The sequence below is a fragment of the Heteronotia binoei genome, chromosome 11 (assembly GCF_032191835.1).
Source record: "Heteronotia binoei isolate CCM8104 ecotype False Entrance Well chromosome 11, APGP_CSIRO_Hbin_v1, whole genome shotgun sequence".
Classification (NCBI taxonomy): Eukaryota; Metazoa; Chordata; class Lepidosauria; order Squamata; family Gekkonidae; genus Heteronotia; species Heteronotia binoei.
Genome location: NC_083233.1, coordinates 83,072,409 through 83,094,013, shown reverse-complemented (window position 1 = coordinate 83,094,013; position 21,605 = coordinate 83,072,409). Strand labels below are relative to the sequence as shown.

The window sequence follows — 21,605 nt, the reverse complement described above, 5'->3', positions numbered from 1 at the left end:
CTCACAGGAGGCCAGAGGTGGCTGTGAGCCCCCCTTTTCCCTCGGCCTTCTCAAAGGGCTCATCCCAAGCCATGTGGAAGGGCCCCAAGAATTCATCAGAAGGGCAAAGACCAGGGTGGGTGGGTGAGAATGAGACAGATTCTCTCTGGATCTCTCTAGCACAGTGGCCCAGCTAACAAGTTGGTTTCCTTGAACACATACGGGCAGTGAAGCTCCTCTGTTAAAAAATAATAATTATAATAATAATAATAATTATAATAATAATAACAAGTAAGGTATTAATTAAAACAACAACCACCTAGGACTATTCCAATGGGGGAGAGGGAAAGGGAATTTGTTGTGTAGCAGCCGAATGCAGAAATGTATACAAGATTCAACTAAAACTAACAAAAAAAAATCGCTTCAAGTTTTCAAGTTTTTTTCTCCCCCCCCACCCCCACAAAAGAGCTTCCAGCCCACCTTTCTCCTCCCCTCTCCCAGTTATTAGCTTTAATCGAAACAGTGCAAGTTACAGAGTTCAACTAGAAAGTAGGCGAAACCACGCTACGAAGCCACCTGCATCAGCGGGAATCAGGACCGGGACACAGCCCCACCCCCCTCGCCCCCTCCACCGCCAGTCCAAATCATGATGCATCTCAATCTCCCGCTCGAACTCGGTACAGGTACAAAACTTCTTTCTGGAAAAGGGGGGGAGGGGGAAGGGGCCCTTCCCCATGCAAATCCAACAGACACGCCCCTGCACACTCCCATTCACGCCACAGCCACACCGAGCGAAGCCTTCTCCTCCCTGGATTAGCAGCAAAATTGGATCGCGTCTCCCTGTTCACATTCTTAGCAATAAAAACAATTTTCTGAGCTATACAGACAAGCAATTCCCTCCATCCTGGGGCTTCCAGCAGGCCACAGGAGCAGCTGGCAACACAACCTATGTTCCAGAAGTCCAGTGTCTCTCTGACGATGCCGTCTCCTTTTCTCTACCCCCTCTGGCGTGACTGGAGACGGGAAAGGGGGGGGTGGAGTCAGTAGTAGAAGCCATTGCCCTTCGGTTCGGAAAAGGGTGCCGGCAGCTCTTATCTGTAGACGGGCAGGCGGATGTGGGCATGCTGGTGGTCCAAGAGCCGCGGCACGGACACGGTTTCATATCCTTTGCCCAGCATCTGTTCTTTGATGCAAGGGGGGTGGATGTCATTGATGAGATACTCCAGAGACTGGAGACTACTGCTCAGGATGGAGGTATTGCAAAGGGTCTTACTGGGCAAACTGGGGAGCCCATCCGAGGGGTGCACCCCCAGCTCGCGGTGCCCGTTCGCCAGCTCCTGGGGGTTGTAGCAATCGCTGTTGGGCGTGACCAGGATGCTGTTCCAGGGGGGCGCAAAATACTGCCCCATGGAGAAGTTCCCGTGCAGGCCCACGCAGTTCAAAGGGGACGAGCTCACCTTGTCAGCAGCGCCCGTCATGGGGTAGGCGCGCAAGACCCCGGCGCACATTTCGGGGGACTTGCTGACCACGCCCCCACCCCCACTGCCTGCACTGTACATCCTCAGCTGTTGCTGCTGCTTCTGCTGCCAGAGCAGGTAGTCCATGCTGTCTGGGTAGAGGCCAGATTTGGAGCCCAGCCCAGCGCCGGGGGTGGAGCCCACCACCAGCTCCGCCCCTTTGCGGCAATCGGGCAGCATGGCACCCGCGTAGGCCACTGTGGCGCCCACCGTTGCCATGCTGCTGAAGCCACTGGCGGTGCCGTGCTTGGCCGGACTCGGGTTCGTCACCACGACTCCCTGGCACACCGGCTGCGTATTCTGGGCCTGACACTGTTGATTGATCTGGAATATGATGTTCTGGATGGAGGGCAGGTTGGACTGGGGCAGCGCCAAATTCCTTCCCGTGTGGGGGATCACCGAAGCGGCCACCGTGATGTTGGGAGGCACCGGGGCCTCCATCTGCTTCTGGTTGCCGTGGTAACTGAGCTGACTGGTGCAAGAAGGGCCCTGGGCTAAAGTGCTCGAGACCGGGTAGGGGGCGATGGCCACGTGGGCGGGGGACATCTTAGTCCGCTTCCCCTCCAAGCTCTTCACCACACCTTTGCTGGAGGAGGCCTTGACGATGGCCAGGAGGCCCTGGTAGCCGCTCGCGTGCACAGGGTATGGGCTGTAGCGTGGTCCGGTTGTGTCGTACCCGTTCACCGTCCGGTTAAGGTGCTTGTGCTGTGGGACCCTGATGTTGGTGGGAAAGATCTTGATGGTGAGCGGGTTGTTAGCCACTTTCTGTGCGTAGGCATCCAATTCAGCCGGGCTGGGGTACCGTGGAGACTGTGTGGGAGCCACAGCATCACCTACAAGACACAAAGAAGGAAGGGGGTTGTTAGAAGGACATTTCTGTACGGGGGTGGCAAAATCCACTCTTCCGAAATACATTCAACAAATGTGCTACCACAACCGGTTGGAATCCTGCACTTCCATGACAAGCACAGGCAGGTAACAAAGCAGGAATCAAGTATCACCTTTAAGACCAACAAAGTTTTTTTTCAGAATGGAAGCTTTCGTAGGCATGCAGACGTCTTCAGACGAGGGGATGGGGTACAGTGGGCTGAAATACATATAGCAGCAAAATTGGATCGCGTCTTTACACTCTTACCGGTTAAGAGTGTAAAGTGATACCAAGTTGGGGAGGGACGGTGGCTCAGTGATAGACCATCTGCTTGGGAAGCAGAAGGTCCCAGGTTCAATCTCTGGCATCTCCAAAAAAGGGTCCCGGCAAATAGGTGTGAAAAACCTCGGCTTGAGACCCTGGAGAGCCTCTGCCAGTCTGAGTAGACAAGACTGACTTTGATGGACCCAGGGGGGTCTGATTCAGTAGAAGGCAGCTTCATATGTTCATATGTAAGCAGAAGGTCCCAAGTTCAATCCCCGGCATCTCCAACTAAAAAGGCTCCAGGCAAGTAGGTGTGGGAAAACTCTGCTTGAGACCCTGAGGAGCTGCTGCCAGTCTGAGTAGACAAGACTGACTTTGATGGACCGAGGGTCTGATTCAATAGAAGGCAGCTTCATATATTCATATGTGTTCATATGTTCAAGTTAGGATCAAATGGCAAAAGAGTGTAATAAACTGAAAGACCATTTGGTAGAGGGTAGCGGCTGCCTAATGGAGTGAGCTTCCATTATGACATGCATCTCTTTTGGATTGTTCCTCCCAGAACGCCCTCCCGGAGGCCATAAGGACCCTGTGGGATCTTTCCCAATTCCTCAGGGCTTGCAAAAGGGAATTATTTCAACAGGCCTTTAACACCTAAACCGGGAGAGGACGGCTACCTTACACTGTGGAGAGATTATGACAACTGTGGAGAGATTATGACAATTATGACCACCGTTAGGGAGGAAGATCCCGCCTTTACTGTATACTGTATTCAAACAGCACCATAAAATGTTTGAAATTGTTTACATAGTATTTTATTGCTTTTAATCGGTAATTGTACATGTTCCAATTGAACTGACCGTTAGCTGCTCTGAGTCCGCTTGCGGAAAGGGCGGGATAAAAATCTAAATAAATAAATAGCAGAAAAGAGCAGAAGTCCAGGAGCAGAGATGCAGGTCAGACGCCAGAGGCCCTCTGCGGTCCCTTGTGGACACCCTGCCCCTCCGCCGGTCTTAGATTAAGCGAAGCTCTATGTGGAAACACTTCTGTCTCAAAATGAGTGCTAGAAATCGGGGGCAGGCTTCATGTAACAATGATAAGGTAGCACATATCGAGATAAGGTTCACCCAAGAACTTGTGCCCAGTGGGGTCTTCCAATTTCATCACCCTCCTCTATTTTTTCGGCCTCCCTTTTAGCCAATCTCATATCTCAACATTCAGTCCTTTGCAAAGATGGCCCAATCTGTTCTTCCCTTTGTCAATTTGCAAATTCATATTTCTCTGCATATTCCGCCGGCTGCAAGTATGCAGAAACAGCTACATGACTGCGGGAGGCCTGATTCTGCTGTCTGCATACTGGCCTGATGAGACACCAGCGTTACTGCCTGCTACAGTAAAATAATTATGAGTCCCTGGATCAGACCAAGGTTCTAGGTACTGGTTGGACATTAGGGGAATTTTTTTTTACAGTAAAAGTAGTTCACCAGTGGAACTGGCTGCCCAGGGAAGCGGTGAGCCCCTGTCCGCAGCTGGCAGTCTTCAAGCAGCGGCTCTAAGTCAGGGATGCTCTAGGCTGATCCTGCATGGAGCAGAGGGTTGGACTAGATGGCCTCTAAGGCCATCGGCATGCTGGGAATTATTAGGAAGGGAATTGAAAACAAATCAGCCAGTATCATAATGCCCCTGTATAAATCGATGGTGCGGTCTCATTTGGAGTACTCTGTGCAGTTCTGGTCGCCGCACCTCAAAAAGGATATTATAGCATTGGAGAAAGTCCAGAAAAGGGCAACTAGAATGATTAAAGGGTTGGAACACTTTCCCTATGAAGAGAGGTTAAAACGCTTGGGGCTCTTTAGCTTGGAGAAACGTCGACTGCGGGGTGACATGATAGAGGTTTACAAGATAATGCATGGGATGGAGAAAGTAGAGAAAAAAGTACTTTTCTCCCTTTCTCACAATACAAGAACTCGTGGGCATTCGATGAAATTGCTGAGCAGACAGGTTAAAACGGATAAAAGGAAGTACTTCTTCACCCAAAGGGTGATTAACATGTGGAATTCACTGCCACAGGAGGTGGTGGCGGCCACAAGCATAGCCACCTTCAAGAGATAAAAATATGGAGCAGAGGTCCATCAGCGGCTATTAGCCACAGTGTGTGTGTATATATAAATTTTTTTGCCACTGTGTGACACAGAGTGTTGGACCTAATGGGCCATTGGCCGGATCCAACATGGCTTCTCTTATGTTCTTATGATTCATTAAAATCCAGCATGGTTTCCAAAATCCAGTTGTTTCCAGAAAGTCCCCAAGCAGGGAATGAAGGTGCTGGCTCTTTCACTCCTAGTCTTCAGCATCTGCGGATCGAAAGATACCCTGCCTCTCAAGATGGAGGTTCCATTTAGGTATCACAGAATATAGGAAACCATACATTTATCCTCCTCAACTAATTTTTATATGCCCCCCCCCCCAAAAAAAAACCCTGCCTCCATCCCCCTTTGCACTAAACCCTGGTAGGAAGAGGGTCTCCGAGACCCCCGCCCCCCCTCCACCCTTGCCTTCTAAAGTAGCCTCCGCAAGTGACCCAAAATAAACTCAGTGTGGAGAATGGAAATGTCTCTTTACCCAACGGGGGGAATCTCTCTCAGAGATTGGATTTAAACTACATTATACAAGCAATTTCATGGGTGCTTTACGGCACTATGAGAGATTCGCTAGGAAAAAAAAAAGTGGGGGGAAAAATTCCATTTACCAGCTATAAATCAGCACTTCTTATAATGAGCACAAAAATGTCACTTTTATGCTATTTTACAGATGAACAAAACTGGCGAAATTAACTGTGGTAACCTACTGCAGTCAGCAAAAGACAGCAACAGAGAGGGGGGAGGGAGAAAAGAAATTATATGTATTTTGCTCCTCTCAAACTCTGGTCTTGAGCAAGTTTCTGCTATTTCTGGTGTGAAAACTCATTTGTCGTTCCCATTATACTTTCATTTGGAGTTTATCTTGAGTATCCAATGAGCCCCCAACTGTGAAAAAGATTAAATCTACAAAATCTATCTAATAGATGGAATAAATTAGGTGTCGGAAGTCTGTTCCATCCAAACGGGAGACAGACGAGGGGATGGAGGCGCCACCAAGTCACTGCCCAACAAAAGCCCCATTTGACTTTGCAAGAACCCCACAGTCTCCCAGTAGAAACACCACGGCTGGGGGGCACGGAAACATGGCAAGGATCGACTGGGCATTAAGTCCACAAGGGCCACTAGTCCAGGGCACAACACAGAATGGAGGCTGAACTGTGCACCTTCGTCGGTGTTTAAAAACAAGCTGCTGGCTCAATGGCTCTTACAACCAGCTAGGAACTAGAGCAGGGGTGTCAAACATGTGGCCCGAGGGGGCTGAATCAGGCCCCCAAGTAACTGGCTGGCAGGCTTGCTCAATCGCACAAGAGCTACAGAGCAAAGCCTCTATTTTCTCCTTTGGCCGAGGCGCCTGTCTTGGGGAGGAAAGGGGGGTGGGATAGCTTGCTTTGCCAGGCTCTCTCAATCACACAGCAGAGCTACTGAGCCAAGCCTCTCTTCCTTCTACTGGCTGAGGCTCCTCCCACTCCTGGTCCCCTGGGGAAGGAAGGAAAGAGCCACGTTCCTTTGCCCCGTTCCCTGGATCTCATGGGAGAGATACAAAAACAAGCACCTGTAAGACCAATGAGTGCTAATGTTTTAAGCATGTTATATTTTAATTTTTTAAAACAAATCTTTAATTGTGTGTGTCTGTGTCCTTTATAAAGTTTATATCTCTGCTACCTTAAAAAGGAGCACACACAGCCCAGCATGACATGACCCAGCCCAACAAGGTCTCATTTGTGTCAGATGCGGCCCTCAAAACAAATGAGTTTGACATCCCCGAACCAGAGAGTTTGCAGAGGCTACAGAGGGAAAAGAGAGCTGAGAATCTGGAAGGAAGAAATCCCCTAGAGCTGCCTCCCCAGACTGGCTTGAGATGCTGGGAGCAGATCACGCTGCGTTCTTGGAACACCTGCAAGGCAGACGCTCTGCTCCCCAAGGCTAGAAGCGAAAAGGAGAAACTGAGCAGTCATAAAGCTCCTTCTGCACTTGGCTAGTAGAGGAAGGAAGAGGCGTCCTCCACCCACCCTCTTTGGGAGCGAGGGCTGGGTGTCCACTCCCCCCTCCCACAGCAAAGAAGAGTACCAAGCAAAGCACCCCCCCCCCCACTTCCCTCCTCTCTCCCAATGGCGGAATTAAATCCAGCTCAAAGGACCAGATTTTAATTGACTTAATAGACTCGTTAATAACAATGTCTATTTAAGACACCTGTAAAAAGCCCATAACATTAGTGTAATGGGGAAATGGCCGGTGAACCCGTCCACCTTCCTTTCCAAATGACTGCTGGAGAGGCCTTTAATGGAAGGCTGCAATTAATGCAGCTCACGTGACGCTCGCCTAGACAAATGCATGTTTTGCGGCCACGGCGTGCTCATTCCCCGTCTAGGAACGCCGCTGTATCTGTTCCGCTGGTTCATCGCAACGAGAGAAAGCCCGACACGGACGCTGCTGTCCAAGAAAGCCAGAAATCAACTGAGCAAAGCTCGCATGGAGACGAAACCGCCAACTGCGTCGTATTCCCAAATGGCTACCCAACAGGTCAAACATCTTCTGGACCTTTGTAGGAACAACAGTCAAAGCCCGCCCACAAAGCCACATCCTTGTTTGCACAATGAAGGATCTGTTTCCACGGAAGAGCAGAAGTGAAGCCTCCATACCCAGAGGCAGCCTGCCTCCTTGCAAGGTATGCTGAGAGCACAGACTGGGGGAACAATTCCAAGAGTGATCAGCTTGGGGAGCTCTTGTTGGTGGTCCCCAGGCCTTTTTTTTTGTAGCAGGAACTCCTTTGCATATTAGGCCACGCACCCCTGATGTAGCCAATCCTCCAAGAGCTTGCAGGGCTCTTCTTACAGGGCCTACTGTGAGCTCCATGAGGACTGCCTGCCTCAGGGGTATATGGCCTAATATGCAAAGGAGTTCCTGCTACAAAAAAAGGCCTGGGGACCACCAACAAGAGCTCCCCAAGCTGATTACTCTTGGAATCTTCACCAGCCCTTTGATGCAGCGAACTCATTACACCCCTAGCACAAATTCTAGGGGACTGGAGAAACATCTGGAGCAGAGGTCCATCAGTGGCTATTTGTCACAGGGTATAGATGGAACTCTTTGACTGGGGCAGTGATGCTCTGTCTTCTTGGTGCTTGGGGGAGGCAACAGTGGGAGGGGCTTCTAGTGCCCTGGTTCCATTGGTGGACCTCCTGATGGCACCACCCCACAGCCTTAAATCTTAACCTGACCCAAACAGAATGTAAGGCGCTCAATAATATTTAATAACATCATGGCAAACGGCGCTAATCAGGAATTAATAACACCATCTAAGGATTAAAACTGTATACATTTGAGATGTTTTAATAATTTACCGCGACTTTATTTTAACAATTTAATTTTAAGTTGTTTTAATTGTTGTTAGCCACCCTGAGCCTGCCAGGGGAGGGCGGGATATAAATATAATAAAATAAAAATAAATAAATTCACACAAATAAAAACATGGTACCTGCTGGCCATATTCTCCAGCCTCTGAATGTATATAAAGATTAATGGAAAGGAAAGGTCCCCTGTGGAAGCACCAGTCCTCTCCGACTCTGGGGTGACGTTGCTTTCACGTTTTCATGGCAGACTTTTTATGGGGTGATTTGCCATTGCCTTCCCCAGTCATCTACACTTTCCCCCCAGCAAGCTGGGGACTCATTTGACCAACCTCAGAAAGATGGAAGGCTGAGTCCACCTCGAGTCGGCTACCTGAAAACCCAGCTTCCACCAAGGATCAAACTCAGGTCGTGAGCAGAGCTTAGGACTGCGGTACTGCAGCTTTAACACTCTGCGCCACGGGGCTCTTATAAGGATCAATACCACACCTTGAATTGGACTCCTTGGGAGTAAATACAATGCCCGTGGAACTGGCCCAAGACTGGGTGAATGCAACTCTATGCCAAATAAAGAGGTGTGCCAGCTGTGTTCCTGCCTGCTTTCAAGGAAAGATCCAGGGAGAGCACCTGGCTGCAGTCAAGCCCAGAAGTTGCTAAAAGCACACATCACCAATTTGCCTTACAGGGTTGCGCTGTCGGGAAGACAGAATTGTTCATGGAGCACTCTGAACACCAAAATGCTCGATAAAATGTTAAGTATTACTACTATTATCACGAGTGCAAGCAAAAAAGGATACTGGAGCTCTGTCCTTTTGGCTGCTGCAATACCTGTCTGACTGTTGAGATTTCAGAAGGCACAGACACACGCTCCTAAGCAGCCCTGTCTTTTAAAACACACACACACAACAGAGCGCAAGAAGCTGCAGCCTGCAGCCACTGGCCTTTGCCTGTGTTTCTGCGGATCTGTGATGTGGATTTCAGGACCTGGGCAACATTTCTGGCCACCAGCATCCACTGGGCACCACAAACACCAAGCGCAGCAACAGCGGCCCAGATGCCAGCTTGCCATCTTCTCTGCTGGGGCGCTGTCGCAGCAGTTGTGGTTCTTTTTCCTGCAGCAGCCCTCTCCTACTTCCTCCCCCGGGCTGAGCCCCCACACGACAGGTCTGCCGAGGAGCTCTTGGGTGGGATGGGTGCCCCGGGGGGCAGCTGCTCAGACCCATGAGGCACGAGGCTCCCCAACCCCTAGTCGGTCGAAGGGCCATGATGAAGGATGGCACATCTGCATTCCCCTTCATGCTAGCACTGCTGCCCTTGGAGGTGGCAGCATCGCAAATGCTCAATTAACATGACACTAATTAGCCAGTGACACACACAGAATCCCTAATGAAAGGGCTCCTGGAAAAAGGGAGGGTGGGGGGAAGATCCTGTTCCAGAGGGAGGGGGAGTGTCCTCAGGCAAGACAAGAAAGCCAGCAATCCCCCAGCTCTGCTCTCGTTGGGCTTCAGAGGCCCGTAGTCTGAGCAAGCAGGACGAGCAGAGTTCTGGCCAGACTGATGGGGCTGTGTTCTGCACAAGAGCCCTGTTCAACAGGGTACTTGGCTACCCCTCGAACCCGATTCCTCTGAAGCCAGGCCTGCCTCTGTCTGCAACTGGAGCAATGAGAGTCAGGGGCGTGGAGGGCCAGCAGAGAGGAGAGCACCACCTAGACGAGGCCGGCCGCTCTTTCCTTCTGGCTCTTAAAAGATGCTACCTAGCACAGAGTTATGCACAATTAAGCTGCCATCAATTGCGACGGGATTTAAGCCTGGCAGTGGCCACGCTGCACTAAAAAAAATATTAAAATTTTATTCCCAGGCAATCTGAATTCTGGGCCAAGGACAGCTGAGAGCTCTGTATAAATTTGCATAATTGCTCTTACTGTGCATAATTTATTCCTCAATTCTTACTAGTTTGCATAATTTAGTCTGCTCTCAAGTTATGGGGAAGGAGCCATGGAGAGTCTTTGAGCCCCACCTCCACGACTGCCGGGAACTGCACTCTTCCACTGCCATTTCACCCAGAACTGCCCACATCTGTGCAAGCACACCTGCCCAGGCATAAGGCAGGGTGAGCTGGGATGCTGCAGCGGCTCAGAGCATCAGACTGTGATCTATAAGACCAGGGGTGGCCAAACTTGCTCAATGTAAGAGCCGCATAGAATAAATGTCAGATGTTTGAGATTTGCAAGACACGAATGTCAGATATTTGAGAGAACGAAGAAAGGAAGGAAAGAAGGAAGGAAGATGGGGAAGTGGAGGTGGAAAGAAAGTAACTTTAAATGCATTATCCAAGCCGCCAAGTGGCTTGGCTTGGAAAAGTGATTTAAAGAGAGAAATGCCTTCTTTAAGCCAACCAATGGGGTGGTGTGGGCTCCGAGAGCCACACAATATGTGTGAAAAACCCACGTGTGAACCCCAGCTCTGCCAATGAAGATTGCTGAAAGGTCAAGGGTCAATCACACACTCTCAGCCTAACTCACCTCCCAGGGTTGTTGTGAGGCTAAAGCACAAGAGGGGAGAATTATGTACGCCACTTTGGGTGCACTGCGGAGGAGTGCGGGGTACAAATGAAGCAATTAAATTACTCTTTACAAACAGAATGTGACCCTGCGCCCCAACGGGGCATGTAGCTCTTTCCCAGTGCTGGATCGTGACCAGGGAACACCGCCGAAAGCCAAGAGCAGGGCCCAAGAGCGTACACAACACCAACAGAAACATCACTCACGGATCAAGGAGAAAGACTGACTTTGTCACCGCCGCCAGGGTTGGATATGACAAGCTGCAAATTCCGTGTGTTGTCACATCTCTGGGTGACGCAGAAACCCCCACCAGGAAAATTACAGAGCTACCAATTTCCGAGAGGGTTCCTGGCGAGTTTTTGCACTCCGCTGGCAAGCGCCTCTCCCTCCTGGCAGTAATTACTGCTTTCTAACGGGCCGTAATTACTCTCCCCAATCACCCCGTCACGCAAAGGCAGCCTAGCCTTGACATACAGTCAGTTGCCGGCAACCGGCCTGGCCTCTCCCTCACCCCTCTCCACTTCTAACCCTGCCTTAGCGGCCCTGATCGCAAAGGCTGCAGTCCTCTGCTCGGCCCCAGCGCCGGGTGCCAGCCTCCCAGGACACAGTGCCATCTGCTGGGGTGACGGGCTGAGCCACCGAGGCCACGCAAAAACCAGACAGGGTGCATTTGTGCAGGCGCCGTTTCAGGAGGAGCACTTCTTCTGCGGAGCACAGTCTGTTGCACTGGCCCACAGGGAGGACAGCTCCCAGATCCATGTTGCCTGCTTTAAGAATAACACAGCATTAAAAAAACAAACCCCACTTTCTTCACCAACCAGCTGAATAAATCTTGCCTATCAAGCAGATCTGCACACGATACATTCTGCTTCTGTTTGTTTACTGATTTAATAGCTTTCAGGACGGCTTTTACAAAGGGCTTGAAGCGGCTCCCATTAAGTAGGAAATGCTAATAAGAACGCTAAACACAAAACAGCCAGAGCACCACCCCAAAGAAGCCAGGAAAGCAGCCCCCAGGCTCCAATCCTAGCTGCCACAGTTTTATCTGGATGCAGAGAAGAACCACACAGAGCACCATCTAAGCCAGTGGTGGCAAACATTTATTTATTACGTTAAATTTCTATCCCGCCCTCTCCGCAAGCGGACTCAGGGCGGCTAACAACATTCATTTTCACAAATTAAAAACCAATAAAATATAATTACAATTTTTAAATTTTCTAAAAAACCATTTCATGGTGCTGTATCGCTACAATATACAATGTAGGCAAGTTCTTCTTTTCAGACGATGATCACCTAGTACTCTATATAATGTCGGGTGGCAGTTCTCTCCCGGTTAGATATCAAAGGCCTGTCGAAACAATTCGGTCTTACAGGCCCTGCGGAAAGTGGAGAGATCCCGCAGGGCCCTTATGGCCTCCGTGAGAGCATTCCACAATTCTGGTGCTGCCACCGAGAAGGCCCTAGCTCGTGTCGAACGCAACCTAGTCTCCTTTGGTCCAGGGATGGACAATAGATTTTTTGTCCCTGAATGCAGTGTTCTCTGGGGAATATGTGGAGAAAGGCGGTCCCGCAGATAGACAGGTCCCTGACCATAAAGGGCTTTAAAGGTCAATACCAACAACTTGAAACGGACTTGGAACACAACAGGTAGCCAGTGCAGCTTTTGCAGCACTGGCCGAATGTGCTCCCATTGAGGGAGCCCCATTAACAGCCGGACTGCAGCGTTCTGCACTAGCTGTAGTTTCCGAGTCAGCATCAAGGGTAGCCCCATGTAGAGAACATTACAGTGATCTATTCTTGAGGTGACTGTAGCATGGATCACCATTGCTAAGTTCTCGTGCTCCAGGAAAGGGGCCAACTGCCACACCCGCCGAAGTTGAAAAAAGGCGGATCTGATAGTGGCTGCTACCTGGGCCTCCATTGTAAGAGAGGACTCAAGGAGCACGCCCAAGCTCTTGACCTTAGGGCCAATATTAGTGACACCCCGTCAAGAGCCGGCAGAAGGATCTCCCCCCCGGACCACCCCGGCTCAGGTAGAGAACCTCCGTCTTCATCGGATTCAGCTTCAGCCAACGCAGCCTGAGCCAAGATGCTACGGCTTGCAGAGCCAGGTCTAGATTTTCAGGGGTACAGTCGGACTGGCCACCCATCAATAGATAGAGTTGGGTGTCGTCTGCATACTGGTGACAACCCAGCTCATACCTCCTGACAATCTGGGCAAAGGGGCGCATATAGATGTTAAATAACATCGGGGACAGAACCACTCCCTGTGGCACACCACATATAAGTGGGTGCTTTGGGATGATTCCTCCCCTATCACCACCCTTGGTTCCTGATCTTGGAGAAAGGAGGCCAAACATTATAAGGCGGACCCCTGAATCCCCACGTTGGCAAAGCAGCTAGTCAGTATCTGAGGGTCAACCGTATCAAAGGCGGCTGACAGATCTAATAATAACAGCACTGCTGAGCCGCCTCGATCCAGATGTCGCATGAGGTCATCTATGAGAGCGACCAGAACCATCTCCATCCTGTGACCTGGTCGAAAGCCGGACTGGAATGGATCCAGTGCAGAAGTGTCATCCAGGAATCCCTGTAGCTGAGTTGCCACCGCCCGCTCTATAACCTTACCCCAAAAGGGAAAGTTTGACACCGGCTGATAGTTCGCCAATACGGCCGGATCTGCAGATGGTTTTTTTTAAGAGGGGATGGACCACAGCCTCTTTAAGCTTTTATAAGCCAGGACGGGCACGGGTCCAACCCACAGGTCGTAGGGCATACAGCAAAAAGGATCCTGTCGACTTCCTCCCAGCTGAGTGGATTGAAGGAATCTAGAATTGGACCAGAAGACGCACTCGCTGCCCCAAGTTCTTTCACTGTATCAATTATGGCGGGACGGTTTCGTCGGAGCAACGAGATCTTATCTGCGAAAAAACTTGCAAAAGCCTCACAGCCAATTTCCAATTCTCTAATATTTGGTTTACCTTGTGGTAAAGTTGTTAGAGACCAAATTATACTAAACAATTGTGCTGGGCGCGAGGTTGCAGAAGCAATCTGGGACACAAAGTAAGTCTCCTATGTTGTGACCGGGGGGACCATGGTCGGTCTGGAGATGGTTTGGAATACGATTTCTTAGACCAGGGTTTGGACCACGGTTTCTGCTTCTGAGTTCTGGAGGATGTAGAAACGCCTCGGTTTTGGGATGTTTTAATGCTCTTGTCGAGCTCCTGGAGGGCGGTATCTGTGGTTGAGCTAAAGAGGCCCTCACCCTCAAACGGTAGGTCTTCAACCAAGATCTGGTGTCAGTTGAGAGCGCTGTTGCTCGAAGCCAGGAGTGCCGTCGGAGGGTGACTGCAGACGTAAGTGTTTTAGCAGAGATGTCTAGGGAACGCTTGGCCGTGTTGACCTAATGCTTTGTGACCAACATTCCTTCTTTCAGAAGATGTTTGAAGTCTTGACGCTTGTCCTCCGGTAGCAGTGAGGTGAACTGTGCAGCTTTCTCCTACAGGGCATACTGATAATGGCTCATGCAGGCCGCGTAGTTGGCTGTTTTTATCCCCAACGCTCCAGCTGCGTAGAACTTCTTATCCATCCCATTGAGCTTCTTCCCCTCCTTCTCGGGGGTGTGTGTGTGAAGAGTGTGTCTCTTCTTGCTCTTGGAGGAGGATGTTCCTACCACCGAGTTTGGCTTAGGGTGGTTGAAAATGAAACTGGCTTCAGCTTCTTGGATCTTATACATATGGTCGATCCTCCGCGAGATCGGTGTGGAAGCTGGTTTATCTCAATGCAACTCGGCAGCCTGGAGAAGTACGGAAGTCATGGGAAGAGCTATCGGTGTCGAAGCGTCCTTTTGTACGATGTCAAAGACCATGCTGGTTATTGTGGGTTTCGGTTGCAATACCGAAAGCAAGAGGGTTTGTGCCATCCGTTTGATGAAATCGCTCACTGAGATCTTCGGAGGGAGAAATTGAGCCCTCCGCCAGAGGCTGTTGAGGCGATGAGGTTTCCGTGCTTGTCTCTGGGTGCTCGGACTGGTTGGACTCGGCCTCTGAGTCAGAAGATGTCGCTTCACCTTCTGAGAGACCCGGTGATCGAGGTGGAGTGCTTGGTTTCAGAGTCGGCTTCGGTGGCAGAGGGGTACGGTTCCGTCTGGGTTTCTTCAGTGCTTGACGCCTCAGGTGGCTGTTTGTCTCGGTCTCAATGCTTGGAGAGACATCATCAAACAAGTGTCCCAATCTTGGTACAGGCGGGGCATCCAGGGGAATGGCATGGGGCAGGTCCCATACATGTAGGTCACCGTGGAGGGTCCCAGAGTGGAGGTTTTGGAGCTTCCAGTTGTTTTGGTATCGGTTGCTCCGAGTTTGGCTGGGTGTCTTCGCTGTCGAGGGAGTGTCCTGCAATGCTGTGTGGGAGAGTCATTCGATCCTGACAAGGTAGATCTGGATGATTGTTGGGTCAGGTCGATTTTGAAATCAGACAAGCTGGTGTCCTGGGTGCCTCCCTTCTGTCACGACAGTTGATGTATCGGAGAATGCAGAGTTGGAGTGGTGGTATTTTCTCCGGTGCCGGGATAGGGCCTGGTGATGATGGAGGTGGACGCGAGCTTTTAGCAGAGTCTTTCTTGCGCCTTTTCTCTTTCTCCTTTTTACGCTCTTTGTCCTCCCTGCAGTTTTTTGCAGGAGTGGAGGCTTCCAATTCAGGTGCTGGGGCCAACCATTTCGGCACCGACCATTTGGCATCAGATTGAGAGCAGGGCGTAGCGGTCGAAGTGGAAGCTAGTACGGAGTCGGATTGTGACAGAGCCGAGGACTGCGTGGTAGGTGCAGATTCCATGAGGGCCGTTTTGAGTCTCGCTGCCCGATTTTTTCTTGTCTGTTCCGAGAATTTCGTACAATGAGTGCAGGAATCTGGTCGGTGGGCTTCCCCGAGGCACAACAGAGTTCATGACTGTCTGGAGGGGGGATTTTACTGCCACACCGCTTGCACCTTTTGAAGAACCCCCAGGGTTTTTCCATGCGGTGCCCAGGGACCATGCCGCCCCAAAGGCCGGGGGTGGGTTGGAGGTCGTTTCCCCTATTGGGGGAGGGGGGGCGTCCGGGTAACAGTGCTTACCCTGCCACTGAAGGTCTCTTTCCTTATTTTCAGGAGAGAAAAATCGACAAAACACGTTGAGAGGCGAAAAAGAGGTGAGTACCGACGAACGGATGAAGAGGGAACCAATCTGCGCAGTGGTCAGAAGGGAACTGGCAGGATCCTTGCGCCCGTCGCAGTGGGCATGCACAGTGGAGCCCGCGAGCATGACCACTGGAGATGGTGCAAAAATCCTTCCAGAATTAGCTTTGAAGTAAAGATCGGAACTGGCGCAGGCGCACTATATCCCATCAGTGTGAAGCACAGAGACCACGAAGAAGATTAGCTTGCTTTTCAATCGCACAGCAGAGCTACTCAGCCAAGCCTCTCTTCCTTCTATTGGCTGAAGCTCCTCCCCCTCCAGGTCCCTTGAGGAAGGAAGGAAAAAGCCAGAGCCTCCTTTGCCCAGTTATGTGGATCCCATGGGAGAAATACAAAGAAAGCAACTTTAAGACCAACGTTATAAGCATGTTTTAAGCTTTTAAAAAATATACAGTATTTTTGGAGTTTGTGTTCTTTATGAAATTTATCTCTCTGCTACCTAATGTTAAATAGGTACACACATGGCGCAGCGCAGCATGGCTCGGCCCAACCCAACATAGCCCGGCCAAACAAGATCTCATTTATGTCAGATCCGGTCCTTGTAGCAAATGAGTTCGACACCCCTGGTCTAAGCCCTTGAAGAAGGGGGCCAAACCCAAGATAGGGGGAGATGTGTGGGGACCAGGAAACTACTGCTACTGAACATCGCCACCAAGCACGGCCTGGTCTCTCTCCACTAGGGAGCCCTCCCTCCCCCTGGGACCCCGAACTTACAGCAAAGCAAACCGTGACACTTCTGAAAAGGTCTTGAAACTCAGGCGCAAGCACAGTGCAGCTGCCAGCATGTGCCAGACCTGGGTTCAGATCTCCACTCACATCCTTGCTGACTTGGTATTCAGGTCTATTTATCCCCTTAAAACAGGATGGTCATGAAGATTAAAAGGAGACAGCCCTGCACCCACTATCCCAGCTTCCTCAAAATGTCAGAAAGTGGTACCGGTATAGAATCATGGAACAGAATCATAAGAGTTGGAAGGGATCTCCAGGGTCATCTAGTCCAACCCCCTGCACAATGAAGGAAACTCACAAATACCTCCCCCTAAATTCACAGGATCAACGCTGTCAGATAGCTATCTAGCCTCTGCTTAAAAACCTCCAAGGAAGGAGAGCCCACCACCTCCCGAGGAGGAAGCCTGTTCCACTGAGAAACTGCTATAATGGTCAGGAAGTTCTTCCTAATGTTGAGCCGGAAACGCTTTTGATTTAATTTCAACCCATTGGATCTGGTCCTACCTTCCGAGTCCACAGAAAACAATTGCACAGCATCCTCTATATGACAGCCTTTCAAGTACTTGAAGATGGTGATCCTATCACCTCTCAGCCGCCTCCTCTCCAGGCTAAACATGCCCAGCTCCTTCAACCTTTCCTCATAAGACTTGGTCTCCAGATTCCTCACCATCTTCGTCGCCCTCCTCTGGACCCGTTCCAGCTTGTCTAGATCCTTCTTAAAATGTGGTGCCCAAAACTGAATACAAGACTCCAAATGAGGTCTTATCAGAGCAGAGTAAAGCGACCACATGACGTGATCTGGACACTACGCTTCTGTAGATATGGCCCAAAATCGCACTTGCCTTTTTAGCCACCACATCATGATCTAAACACGGTCCTTTTTTGGCTCCATCTCATTTTTCATATCTCTGTCAAGTCATTCCATTTTTACAAGGTGAGAAAGAGCTTCTGTTTTTTCAAACATTTGCCAAGAATAGGAAAGGAAAGGTCCCCTGTGTAAGCACCAGTCGCTTCCGACTCTGGGGTGACGTTGCTTTCACAACGTTTTCACGGCAGACTTTTTACGGGGTGGTTTGCCATTGCCTTCCCCAGTCCTCTACACTTTCCCCCCAGCAAGCTGGGGACTCCATACTATACCATACCAAACCTTTAATGGCATAAAGCTGGGGACTCATTTGACCGACCTCAGAAGGATGGAAGGCTGAATCAACCTGGAGCCAGCTACCTGAAACCCAGCTTCCGCCGGGGATCGAACTCAGGTCGTGAGCAGAGCTTAGGACTGCAGTACTGCAGCTTTAATACTCTGTACCATGGGGCTCTTTGCCAAGGAAACCAGGAGGCTAAAACTCTGTGCCCGGGATGCCAATTACTCCATGGGCACCTTCCAGGGCTGGGCCAAACTTTCCGGAGGGTACGGAAAAGCAAAGAGAGACTGTTCTTCAGATAGCAGGTTTCTTCATCCAGACAGGTAGTAATTTTTCCCTGGCTGTAAAAAAAAAAATTGTTACCTGTCGGGATGACTGTAACTGCTGCATGGCGAGTGTGTGGATAGTAAGACGACAGGGAGCAATGCAATGGGAAGACAACTGGCGTAGGTGGGTGGGGGCAGCACCTTGGACACCCTAAAGCTTTCCGCTTTGTGCTGCAGCTGGTCTGGCGGGCACAGCGAGTGAGATGGCCACTTCCACACACAGGCCTAGGGCAGCTCCCCCCACAATGGCTGGTCAGACCTGGGGAATGCGAAACCGGCATCTGCACTTCACGAAGTCTGCTTTCCATTGGGGAAGCCAGGCTCCAAGGAGCACAGATGCTGTTCGTGGGGAGAGAGGAAACCTGGCAGTGCCCCCTAGGCCAGGCGGTGCCCTAGGCAGCCGCCTACTTGGGCTGCTCCCACGCACCGGCCCTGCCTGGATGCTGGGGACAGATTACTGTTACAAACACTGTAATGCCACCTTTATGTTTCTTCCTCGGAGGTTTTTAAGCAGAGGCTGGATGGCCATCCGACTGCAATGCTGATTCTGTGAACTTAGGCAGATCATGAGGAGGAGGGCACGAAGGGCTACATTAATGCTTGGTTCTTGTGGCCCTTTTCTTACACACCCAGGGAAATGCTGACTCCCTTGGGGGTCACTCAGCAAGCTTTCTTCAGGCCAGTTTGGCAAGGGATCCTAAAGCGTTTTTTTTTTGGGGGGGGGCGGTTTGCCATCATCTGGGCAAGGAGGATGTACATGTGTGTAGGAGGAAGGTATTTGCGAGGTTCCTGCGCTGTGCAGGGGTTTGGACTAGATGACCCTGGAGGTCCCTTCCAACTCTACGGTTCCTTCCACCCAATCAGGGCTGCGAGCATTTAAAAAAAATGGAGCAATTAAAGTACAGTTAAAATTATAAAATACTTCAATTTAAAAGAAAACAACATATAAAACCATACCAGGAGGACGACTAGTAACTGTAACCAGGGGCCTGGTTACACTCCTGCAGGTGAAAGACTATGACAGAGGGAGACAGACGAATCCCCCTGGGAGGGTAGTTCCAGAGTTTTTGGTGCCACAACCGAGAAGGCCCCGTCTTGGCTTGCCACCCCTCTAGCTTCAGATAGAGGGGGCAACCAAAGCAAGGCCTCCAAAGAGGATTGAAGCGGACAGGCAGGTCCAAAGGGGAGCAGGCAGTCCCCAAAACACGCTGATCCAAGACCAACATGAGATTGTTCAGCTTTTGAGCATACCTGTTGTTCGACGTTTTATGCTTCCCTGACGTCCTAGTTTGCGAACTTTTGTGAACATTTACTCTTGCGTTTTGATGTAGGATTAGTCAAACTGGGATGATGATATTGCATCTATATCCCGCCCTCCACTGAGAGTCTCAGAGCCGTGAGTTGTATAATTATTTCAATATATATTACAATATATGTTAAGTTATATATTATAATATATATGATATATTACAACGTAATAATAATAAGATGACGACACTGGATTTATATCCTGCTCTCTCCACTCCGAATTTCAGGGTCTCAGAGTGGCTTACAATCTCCTTTATCTTTCTCCCCCACAACAGACACCCTGTGAGGTGGGAGGGGCTGAGAGAGCTCTCACAGCAGCTGCCCTTTCAAGGACAACTCTTGCGATAGCTATGGCTGACCCAAGGCCATGCTAGCAGGTGCAAGTGGAGGAGTGGGGAATCAAACCCGGTTCTCCCAGATAAGAGTCTGCACACTTAACCACTACACCACACTGGCTCTCTGGGAGCGTGGGACAGATCTTTTTTCAAAATAGATAAGGCTCACAGAGCAAGGACATCAAAAGCAACAGCGCCTTGCCCTGACTGGGATAGCCCAACTACAAGAATCATAGAATCCTAGAGTTGGTAGGGACCCCTAGGGTCATCTAGTCCAACCCCCTGCACAAGGCAGGAAACTCACAAACACCTCCCCCTAAATTCACAGGATCTTCATCGCTGTCAGATGGCCATCTAGCCTCTGTTGGAAAACCTCCAAGGAAGGGGAGCCCACCACCTCCCGAGGAAGCCTGTTCCACTGAGGAACTGCTCTTAGAATCATAGAATCCTAGAGTTGGAAGGGACCTCCAGGGTCATCTAGTCCAACCCCCTGCACAAGGCAGGAAACTCACAAACACCTCCCCCTAAATTCACAGGATCTTCATCGCTGTCAGATGGCCATCTAGCCTCTGTTGGAAAACCTCCAAGGAAGGGGAGCCCACCACCTCCCGAGGAAGCCTGTTCCACTGAGGAACTGCTCTTAGAATCATAGAATCCTAGAGTTGGAAGGGACCTCCAGGGTCATCTAGTCCAACCCCCTGCACAAGGCAGGAAACTCACAAACACCTCCCCCTAAATTCACAGGATCTTCATCGCTGTCAGATGGCCATCTAGCCTCTGTTGGAAAACCTCCAAGGAAGGGGAGCCCACCACCTCCCGAGGAAGCCTGTTCCACTGAGGAACTGCTCTTAGAATCATAGAATCCTAGAGTTGGAAGGGACCTCTAGGATCATCTAGTCCAACCCCCTGCACAAGGCAGGAAACTCACAAACACCTCCCCCTAAATTCACAGGATCTTCATCACTGTCAGATGGCCATCTAGCCTCTGTTGGAAAACCTCCAAGGAAGGGGAGCCCACCACCTCCCGAGGAAGCCTGTTCCACTGAGGAACTGCTCTTAGAATCATAGAATCCTAGAGTTGGAAGGGACCTCCAGGGTCATCTAGTCCAACCCCCTGCACAAGGCAGGAAACTCACAAACACCTCCCCCTAAATTCACAGGATTTTCATGGCTGTCAGAGGGCCATCTAGCCTCTGTTGGAAAACCTCCAAGGAAGGAGAGCCCACACCTCCTCAGCAAGCCCTATGATCTCATCAGATCTCAGAAGGACTGATATGGGAGATCTGATCTGGCAAGGACTGATATGGGAGATCTCCAATGAATACCAGGGCCGGGACAACACAGTGGCAGGCAATGGCAAACCACCTCCCTGAGAAGTCCTAGCCCCACCAGGGGTCATCAGAAGTCCCCATGGCTATCAGGCACACAAGCGTTTGCGTGCACACACACACAGATGCAAAAAGACCCCAATAACAGTGACTTGTCTCTCAGCATTTGGTATTCTGAAGTGACGGCTTCTGGCCACAGAGGCTCCCTTTAGCTGCTGGCAAATTTCTACTCCTCCATGAATTTATCTGCTCCCTTTTAAAGCCAGCAAGCTAGTGACCGTAAACCACACGTCATGGCAGGGAGTTCCACATATGCTGTACAACACAGGCCAGATCTGACATAAACGAGATCTTGTTGGGACGGGCCATGTGTATACCTATTTAAGTTTAGGTAGCAAAGATATAAAGGACATAGACAAACACAATTAAATATTTTTTTAAAAAAACTTAAAACATGCTTCAAAGATTACCACTCATTGGTCTTTAGAAGAAGATATTGGATTTATATCCCGCCCTCCACTCCGAAGAG

General features: G+C 50.3%; 1 protein-coding gene across 1 annotated transcript in view; it reads right to left on the bottom strand.

Moving 5' to 3' along the window:
- Positions 1–715: 715 nt before the first annotated feature.
- The window catches only part of FAM222A (family with sequence similarity 222 member A), an 88,989-nt gene continuing 68,099 nt past the window's right edge, over positions 716–21,605 (bottom strand). The window contains exon 2 of the mRNA XM_060249841.1: positions 716–2,329. Coding sequence (XP_060105824.1) covers positions 1,071–2,329 — 1,259 coding nt within the window. The 3' untranslated portion in view covers positions 716–1,070. The remainder of the gene's footprint in view (positions 2,330–21,605) is intronic.